General features: G+C 40.1%; 1 protein-coding gene across 1 annotated transcript; it reads left to right on the forward strand.

Annotated features, from left to right (window-relative positions):
* Window positions 1–6,761: 6,761 nt before the first annotated feature.
* On the forward strand, window positions 6,762–9,837 carry abrab (actin binding Rho activating protein b). Its single transcript, XM_085446692.1, has 2 exons — window positions 6,762–7,665; window positions 8,123–9,837. Exons 1-2 carry the CDS (start codon window positions 6,911–6,913, stop codon window positions 8,604–8,606), a joined length of 1,239 nt encoding a protein of 412 aa, XP_085302818.1. The 5' UTR covers window positions 6,762–6,910; the 3' UTR covers window positions 8,607–9,837.
* Window positions 9,838–10,055: the final 218 nt, after the last annotated feature.

Below are 10,055 nucleotides of genomic sequence, written 5' to 3' on the forward strand. Positions count from 1 at the left end.
TTTTTGCTTAATTACGCTGGAAAATCTGCAAAAAAGCACGGGTAGTTGGTTTGCATGTCAGGAAGTAGTGGCTAAAGAATATGAGGGCCGTATTTTAGTCGTTTTAATTTGGAACTCACTTTCCATAAAAGATGATGTAACAAGTGAGAAGTGTGTGGTCAATTATTGCTCCAGAGGCTGCTGCGGTTAGAAGTAATGAAGTGTGAGAGCTGAGTGACGCTATGCCAGCCAAAAGCAACATGTTTTTGTAAGATATCTGGTAACGAGAGCATGACACAAAACAAACAGCATGTGTTTTACTAACATATTCAATGCGTCTAAAATGCAGAGGCGCAGGCGTGCAAATGATCAAGAATACTTTGAAAAGCAGCCTGATTTGTCCTAATCTTCAATAAACCTTTTATCACAATCTGCACTTGGCAAGTCTGCGTCTTTATGTCAGAACACTTTGATATGTTCCTTGTTTGCGAGCCACAAATTTAACACAGAATTGCTGTTAGCAGCTGTGACAAAAGCCAGCATGTGCATCAAAGTGGCGTACGTGCAAGAGACAAAACGGGAATGTAAAAGAATAAAATGCCAAAACAGATAGTTGAGAATAATACAAGTTACATTAATTAGTGTAAATACTTTAATAAAAAATTAGATTAAGATATTAAAAGGTGTCATTTTTAAAACACAGGGATATACTTTTCAGAAAACTACTTTCAATCTCAGTAGAGAAGGCCAGGGCACCCAGAGGGAAAAAAATAAACCACTGGTGGATTTGAACCCAGCTCCATCTTGCTGTGAAGCAATGACACAATGGTGCAGCAATGCCAATTACCACTAAAGTACCTGTCTTTTATCATTTTTCTTATTCATTATGATATTTAATGAGAGAAAGTTCTTTATCTGGGTAAAATAAATCTTTGTTTTTGTGAAGTGCATTATATAAAGTGGTCTGATTTTTTTATAGCAACGGAAAATCATCATTTTTCTGCAGGGAACATGTAGATTATGCATATAAATCTTTGCTGGTTTTATACTATAAATGCCCAACTCTGCAAACACAAGACAAAAGAGAAGCTGCACACTGTGGTCACCAAAATAACTGCGACTGTGTGTAATACACTTGTAACTTGGGTTCTTTGAAAATGGCAACAGCATCTGTGACTACTTGCAGTCAACTGCTGTCTTCAAAGCATCAACATGTCAATAAAATAGCTAAAACAAAGTTAATCTCCAAGAAATCTGCTATTAGTTTGTGACTGAGTAAGATCAATTTGGCAATTTCGTGCAATCTGTTGATAACACAGCGATCAGCCATAAATCATTTTGCAAACCTTTGCCAATCTTTCTGAGAGTGACTGCAGTCAGAGGAAAATAGGTTGCCTTTCACTAGGCAACCTGTGTGATCGCCCAGAGGTTGAAGGTGTTGCACGCACAAACTGTGGGCAACCATTTGGTTGCAGCACCAACTGCTTGTGATTGTTCTCCAACAGCAAAGACATTCAGTGCAATCACTGGGCAGCCAGTGTTTTTCCTAGAGGTTCACTGTTGTGTAACTGAACTATAACTGAGAAATGCCACCCACAAGCATCTGAGAACTTCCAAAACACTGTGCAGACTTTGTTTTACGGCACAAAGTCGAAAATCTAAGCTCGATAACACATTATAAATATTCAAAGTTATAAATGTTATCATGTTAGCATTGTAACTGTGAGCGTTAGCGTCATTCGTCTAGATTTGTCAGAAGTCAGTGCTGTGTGTGCATAAGGAGAGCCTCAAAGCCCCTCAAGGAGACCATTTAATCCTTTATAAAGCCTTAGCAGTTATCAGTTACACATAAAAAAAATCTGTAACATTAAACAGCACTACTAATACATCATATAAATGTAAACACTGCCACTATGCTCCTGTTTTGTCTGTTATTTTTCTTCCTCGTCTTCTTCCAGGCTCTTCGCTGTGTAAAACACTGTCATCAAACCCAGCGCATAAATCCAAACCAGGGACCTTTAAACTCTCCCTCGGCCTTCAGCTAATCAACTTGTCTGGTTCCAACAGTGCACTCTGTCATCCCGTCCATCCCTCCGCAGGGGACGAGGTCTCTTCTTTGCCTCACTGCTTTGAGCTAGCGCTAATTTACTATCTTTCCCATCTTTATTTATAAAAGACAAATCACACAGTCAAACAATAACATCTATCCTCTTCGGAAGGAAGTATTAGTGGATTTTTTAGTGGTTTACTTTTCCTGTGCCAAGACAGATTTGTACGGCTGACTTCTTTGTCAGGGTCAGCATTGCAGCATTTCAAGAGCTCAATACAGCTGCGTTAAAACTGCAGTTTTGTGTAGGTAATTCCAATTATTTGTCAAGAGCAGTTAGACAGTTATAGATATTGTTTATTGGCCTGAAAATGAAGAGGCAACAAATCAGTGAAGGTCTACAGACAGGAAAAAAGAAACATCCCAGTTACAGCTGTTCCATCTTGTCATTTCACACTGGCCCTGCAAACAAACCCTGACCAAAGTTACTTTTTCAATCACATCTGTTTCATCTGCATGTTGGGAAGTTGATTTGATCATTTTAGCAACACTCTAAGTATGATCAAAAGGATAACAGCGAGCACAACACAAATCTAGGAACACAGGCAAAGGTCAGAGTAACAGCTTGAGAGCCCCTAACAAATGCATTCCTGTACAACTGAGGCGCATTAATATCTGCAGCCAAATGAAACAAATTCAGTACAAGCAGTGCAGGGTAAACAAAACAGCAGTAACACTGCACATGTTCATAAGCACCAAGAAGCACAGGTGCAGTGTCTCTCCTTTCAGACTTCCTCTGCACTCATTGAGTCTAGAGGAACGTTCTTTCTCCTCACCTGAAGCATCTTTGTCACTTTTAGCTCCATGGATTCTGTGTCATTAATTTTTCATTATACAGTGAAAGATCAGGTTTAGTTGTGCAGCGTTGAGAAATAAGATACATAATAACTTCACTGCTCTTTGTGGATTTAGCTATCTGAATAATAACAGCAACATATAAGTAGATGTTTCATGAGCTGCATGGCTGATTTTCCAACCTCTGGACGTGATAAAGGGGTAGAATTCGATGAGTGAATCTAATCAGCATCATCATCAAACTGATATCTACCACTCTTGAGGTGTATGGTAAGCAGACTGGTCTTTATACAATGCCTTTCTACTCAAGCTCTTTCTACTACATGTTTTATTCACTCGAATCCACACATGCGACGCACACACACTCTTGTGGATACATTGGGGCAACTTGGGGTTGAGTATCTTGCCCAAAGAAATGTCAAAATGCATTAACCTGCCTATCAGATGTAATTGTTCATTTACAGAGGGTCCCAGAACACTGAGTCGTTCTGGATCATTCTACCCAGCTGTAACCTCTGATTACATCTGATGGGCAGGTTAATGGTTATTACTGTCAAATGAGTTCATTTTTGCTTGCTGCAGCCTGTTGCTTCCAGAGATAGCACAGAGATACTTGCTCAGTAATAGATGTGATGCTGTACATGCAGAAGACTGGGATGTCTTGCTCAGAATGCAGACTGGTCTGTGCTCTGTGCTCTGTCTGTGCTTGTCTTTATCCTCTTCATCAGACTTGAAGTGTTGCTGCAATGATCAAATCAACATCCCAACATATAAATGTTGTATATATATATTAGCGCTATTTCTTAAATCTGTAAACTCTGTAACATATTGTACTATTTAAATAGTTTAGTCTGTTACTGTTACTGTCTCGGAGCAACTGTAATTGCAAACTGCATTTGTGGATGACATAGCAAACTGCATTCACAGTGATTTCTAGACGTGGTCCTGAGCCCATGCAGGGATTTCTATGTTTTTAATGCAGGGCTACCTGAGGGCCCCCGAAGATCACACTGATTTTCCTTGGTTCTCTGAAACTTTTGACGATATTTCAAACTGCAGATAATGATATTCTCAGCGTCTTCACACATTTATGTCGAGGACCATTATTCTGAAATTGTTCCAGAATTTGCAAACAGTTTTCTGCAGATTGGTGAAGCTCTGCCCATGTTTACTCTGACTCTGCCTGTCTGTGATACCCTTTGATACCCAGTCATGTTGCTGAGTTGTTGCCAGTTAACCTAATTAATTTAAAAAAACAGTTACTTTTTTTTGTCTTTTGTTGCCCAACTTTTCGAGAAGCGCTATTAGCGTCAAATTCAAAATGAGCTAATATTTGTCATAGAAGTAAAATGTTTTATTGTGAATAAAATGTGGATTCAAGAGATTTACAAATCGTTTATTTGCGTTTTACAGAGCATCTCAACTTTTTTGGAATTGGAGTTTTATTTGGATATTTGGATATTTTATTTATAATGCAAATTATAGGGATTAAATTCAATATGCAGTGGAACTTCCTGTCTCCTTAATAGTAGAAAGGCCCTTTTGCTCTGTGTGAAAATACTAAACACATAGGTAAACTATTTGTAGCCTGATGCTTCGTGTACTGCTCCAACAATGAAGTCATAGTGACCTCCAGTGGTAGACAACCAAACTAAAAACTCCTTCTCCAAAATTAAACTTTAAACTCTTAAAAAACAAATTGAGCATTGCCTTGATTGTGACCAACTTTAATGTTTTAGCATATTGGACTCCCTACAAGAAAATACAATTAACACAAAATAGAATGCAGTTATATGTATAATAAAATAAAATAAAATAAAATAAAAGTATCAGTCAAAAAAGGCAAGACCATGTTGAATAGTACTGCAGTACTTTATATTTTGCAGAATGGCTATGTTCTGGGAACTGTTCACCTTTGTATGTAAATACATGAAGCCAAACAGAGGCAGGGAAAGCAGCACTGACACAATGCAGGGTACAGAACATGCAGACATCAGCTGATGCGTGCTGGCATGGAGAGCTTGAATTTCCTGTCTGCCTGCAAGACCAAACCACTTACTGAGTAAGCAGGGCATTCTCATCTTGTGCAAGTATCACATTCTTTACTGGGCAGAAGTGCCCTGTTTCTTATTTTCGCCTCATATTTCTCCTAAATTTAAACCCAAATTTAGTTTCAGCCAGACATTCATAGCTTTTATCTGAGGTCAGTTCTTTTTTAAATCTCGAGTTGTGGCTGTGTGTCATATAAAAACAAAGAAGCCCTGTGAGGTAAATTGTCTCAGGGTGATTTTTTGTACCTAAACACAACATTTATTGTTTGAAAACAAACTCTTTGGCAGTTTCTAGATAAGGAAGTGCTGCATGTTTTGTCAATGAAATACAGTCTGTTCATTAAAAGCATTAAAAATAATGCAGTTTTTTTGTTACTTTGGATTAAAATTAATATTTTGTTTGGATTTTCAAAGCATTTGCAAGCACAGATTTTATTTTATCCCCAGACTTGAAAGCATAGTGAGCCCGTTTGTCCTTGTGGAGGAGCACTAGCCTTCCTCTCTGCACAGTTTGAAACTGTATATATTAACATGCTGAGTTGGTTTGAGAACATGTCCTCTGCTGATGCTCTCTGAGTCACTTCCACCCTCCATGACAGACTGCCAACAGATGCAACTTAATGCCTGTGTGCGTGTGTATGTTCCAAGTCCTATTTATAAACAGGCCCCTTCCTCATCAGACATGCATATGTAAAATCAACACACATAAAACCATCTTCAAATAAAACAGCTCTTAAAACAGGACTAAACACCCCCTAAGGCTTGCAGTATGTTTTGATGATATTGCTAACGTCAGAATACATGCCACTCTCCACTGAGTGAGATGAGATTTCCTTACCTCTGCATTGGAAGACTAAACCACTGCATGCGTAAGCAAGACATCCCAGTCTTCTGCGGGTATCATATTCTTTCCTGGTTGAAACTCCCCAGAGTTTCCTTTTGTTATACTTGTTCTTTTTCTTTATAACCAGTTTCTTAACTAGCTACCGTTAAAAGCTAGTCGAGTACACAGTTAAGGTGCTGAATTTGTACTTTAAATTGAATATTTCTGTTTTCATGGTCATGTGAATTTGCATAATTATGACGAAGGAACTGACCTCCCAGCCCATTGTTCCTTCAGTGGTGCTAGTTTCAGTCATTATACTAATGTACTGTTGCATTTCTTTCCTTCTTACTTCATGCATCACTGTTGTCTTCAGAGAGTTAATCTGAAACGTTCCCTTAAAGCCCCACTATATGCAGTGAATACTGCAGCCCCTTGACCACAAAATATATTCAGACAGTTAAAGGGTAAAACGGAAAGCTTTATAGTAGCAAGGAAATCAGCAAATGGGCTCAGCAACTCTAAAGTTTCATAACACTGGCTAACATTAGCCACCATAACCTTGTGTTACACCAAAAATGTCAGCTTGTGGCAGTAAAGATGATACCATTAAAAGTGGGTTTAACTGCTTATGAGTTCAACGTATTCTTTGTAAGACTTTGTAAAACAGGTTTATACTTTTTATCAAGAGTCACAAGTACTTTAACCAAAAGGTTAGCAAAAGCTAGCAAAGCGAAGTAGAATATTGTGTAATTGTTGCAGATATCTCCCAGTATACATCATCATCATTAATATCTATGAAGCTGAACATGTTGAATGCATATAAAATGGTAAGTTTTTTGTCATTCTGTTTTGCACTTGTTTTACTGCCCTGTCCACCTCTAGTTACAAGCGCTTTAATCTGTGATGAAACATGAGTGCATGGGGGTGACCAGTGTCAGAGAAAGACGATCACGTTGGTAGCCTGGGATGACTCGAATACTTTCCACCATTAGGGTTTACGCTCCCCAGTTTGGAGCTGTGTGTGGGAGCAGGGAAACAGAGGCAACAAAGGTACAGCGAGTCAGGCAGAGGATATGAGTTCATTTTAGCAAATCTTACAGCTTACTTGTGAGGATTAATTGTGCCTGTATTTACAGACTAATAGAGACAATTATGTCAGACAAACACAATGGCCAAGTTTCCCAAAGGAAACCATTCAGCAACAAGAACATCAAGAAGCTCCGCACTATTAGCATGGTGTGCAACCTGGCAAGCAGCTGGCAGCAATGGGTGACAGAGAATGAGAACAAGCAGGCCAGCGAGCCAAGCGGCTGGGCTCCGTCTTCACTGGGTGGACCAGAGGAACCCAAAAAGAAGTGGGTTTCAAAGAAGCCTCCATCCATTCAAACGCAGCAAACAGAAGCTTCTAAAGGTCTCGCAGCTACACAAACAACGACATCAAAGACTGGTGAGGTTAAGACATCGGATGAGCCACCAGCGGCGTCTTTTATCAAGACAAAGCAAGTGGTGAAGACAGTGACCAGCAGCGCTCAGGAGAAGAGTGCAGGTATTGGGCTCCTGACAGAAAAAATCAAGAGGGAGCATCTCCCATCAGATGAGGAGATTGACAGACTGCTAAAGAAGAAAAGCTCGCCCACCCGTCGGAGGAAGTGCTCCAACATGGTGTCATCGCTGACCAAAAGCTGGAAGCAGGTGGAGAATGAGCAGAAGCTTGTTAAAGAAGGAGGAGATCCAAGAGAGGGATTCACCTGTGGGCGTAAAGAGGACAGTGGGCCCCTCGAGGCAGATGTAGAGGGACTGGAAGTAGATAAAACACACAGAACAAGCTTTTCAGAAGAAGCAGAGGAAAACAACTGTGAAGAAGACTCTGAGACAGCAGTGGGAATAAAAAGATCCTCAGTTCCAATGTAAGTAGTGTCACTGGGCTTCATTTTGTATTCAGAATTAAGTTTTCAAAAAAGAAAATGTTAAGAGGGAGTATAAAATGTTCACCAAATCAACTTTCATCCAACAAATTCTAAAAACTCAAACACTCTTTACTTCTTTTCAATATTTAAGAAATAGAGAATTGAGCTGACAGACTGGATGTTTTCATTAGACCACACAAAAACTTGCACACATTTATCATTTTTGTCTCCAACAATTACATTTAAAAGCAAGTAAAACCACAAGTTCTTTCTGTTGATTACTGAAACCCTGTTTAGTTATACAGGTAACTTTCTCATTAAGATTACACCTTTCTTTTTCAAATCAGATCTGGCCAAGAGAGAAGCAGAAATGATAACCAATATAACAATAAAAACCAGTACTGAGTGTCTTGTTCATTTTGTATTGACTTGTTGTGTCACTTGACATGCTTCACAGCTACAAAAAAGAAGCTGAGGATGCCAACAAGATCAACACGTTGTCCAAGAAATACAGCAGCGTGGGAAATCTCAAGAGCCGCTGGCAGAATTGGGCCTCTGAGCACACAGTTAATCAGAAACTCAACCCCTTCAGTGAATACTTTGATTATGACTATTCCATGTCCCTCCGCCTCCAGAAAGGTCAAGAGGGTTACGGACGTCCAAAGGAGGGTAGTAAGACGGCAGAAAGGGCCAAACGTGCGGAGAAACATATCCACCGTGAAATAGACGACATGTGCTATGTGATCAGAACTATGGCCGATCCGGACCCAGATGGAAAGACCCGGGTCACATTTGGAGAACTGTTTGACAGATACGTTCGGATCTCTGACAAGGTGGTGGGGATTCTGATGAGAGCCAGGAAACATGGGAAAGTGGAGTTTGAGGGCGAGATGCTGTGGCAAGGCCAGGATGATGGAGTTATTATTACTCTTCTGGTGTGATATTAACACCTGGGTCAAAGTTGTTCTTGAAATCCTCTTACAGCTTCTTTGCTTGCACACTGGAATTTGAACCTGAAATAACCCCCGTCATTGTCAGACAGCACTAAGAGGAGGATTTAAGATGCAGTTTGACCCAGGACTACTCGGTGGACACTTGCAGAACAATATCAAAAGGATACAAGCTGAGCTCGGCGGATGTGTCTCTCTACGGATTATCCAAAGAATACTTTTGCTGCTATTTTGGTAGATACTTGACGACTCTTTCTGTCAATGTTTGAGCTGTAGCTGTCTTGCTCAGTGTTTTGCGAAATCTGCAGAGACTTAAAAGCTTTAAATCACAAGCGCTGAAGAGATAAAGTGTTGGGGTTTTGGTTCCTTAAAATCCATTCAGAGTAGCTTGCAGATTATCACGAGTGTCTCTTTTTCACTTCATGGTTTATGTTAATGAGATACTTGAGCATGTGCTAACGTACCAAATAATCAGCAGCTTTGCAGTATTCTGTACACTAATTCAAACATGGGTTGGGTTTCGCTGCCTGAATACATGCAGCTCAGCTTTCATTGCGCTACACCAGACACAATGCAGTGGAACGCCACAGTACTTTAAAACACCGTGGCCTTTTAGACCACAGCTCTTTGAAATGGTATCGAAGGTTGACCAAGACTGCAAGGGAAAATGGGAAAACTCATTAAATTGGAGAAATCCACTTCATGAAAACCACCTGGCCAATACTGTGTAGGTCCTCAGTGACGGCTAATAGTCTTTAAGTCATTTCCACAAGACAGCTGTGGCTGCCCTGTGGGTTTTTTGCACTAAGACATGGCAGAAAACCTCCTGTGGGTTGCAGCAAAGGGTCTACTTTGATCAGGCTGTTGCTTGGGATCATTCTACAATCTGGGAAGTACTGAGGCCTGGTGAGCACTTTGTCCTCTTTTAGTGTGTTGCTCGAGGTGCTTTTGCTTACTATTAGAGGATGTGCTGGTACAAGATCACATTAGAACAGGATAATCAGTGTTAATCGCTTCAACTGTCAGTGGCTTTACAGGAGTGCACAGCAGTAAAGTGTGAATAAGTCAAAATTAAAGTGCTGAAATGAACGAAATTATAGTTATAAGCTGGATTCCTAATCATACAGTAGCCTATGATGACTTGCTGTATTCTGTGTTTTGTGATGCTTTTTGTCTTGGGATTAAAAATAAAAAAGAAATGATAAAAATAAATGCTTGGATATGTTTACCAGTTAATCACTTACTAAGCTGAGGGCTGGACTGGCCTCCGGGAGCACTTGGACATTGTCTGATTGCCTGAGGGTTGTTTTGGGCTGCAGTGAACATTCAGCTTCATCAGCAAGCAATTTACAGACTGAGCAGGGTCTGAGGATTACAAGCGACTCTCTCAGAGACAGACTGTGCACTTTCCTTTTGCAGTCTCCCTCCATCACACAGGTG

The sequence above is a fragment of the Copadichromis virginalis genome, linkage group LG22 (assembly GCF_057382275.1).
Source record: "Copadichromis virginalis isolate Kocher_CV1m ecotype Utaka linkage group LG22, C_Virginalis_male_GT1.1, whole genome shotgun sequence".
Classification (NCBI taxonomy): domain Eukaryota; kingdom Metazoa; phylum Chordata; class Actinopteri; order Cichliformes; family Cichlidae; genus Copadichromis; species Copadichromis virginalis.

Bases quoted from the DNA above. Each gene is read 5' to 3' on its own strand.
- abrab (XM_085446692.1), top strand. From the start codon at position 6,911: ATGTCAGACAAACACAATGGCCAAGTTTCCCAAAGGAAACCATTCAGC. The intron at 7,666-8,122 runs GTAAGTAGTGTC...CATGCTTCACAG, and splicing joins AAAAGATCCTCAGTTCCAAT to CTACAAAAAAGAAGCTGAGG.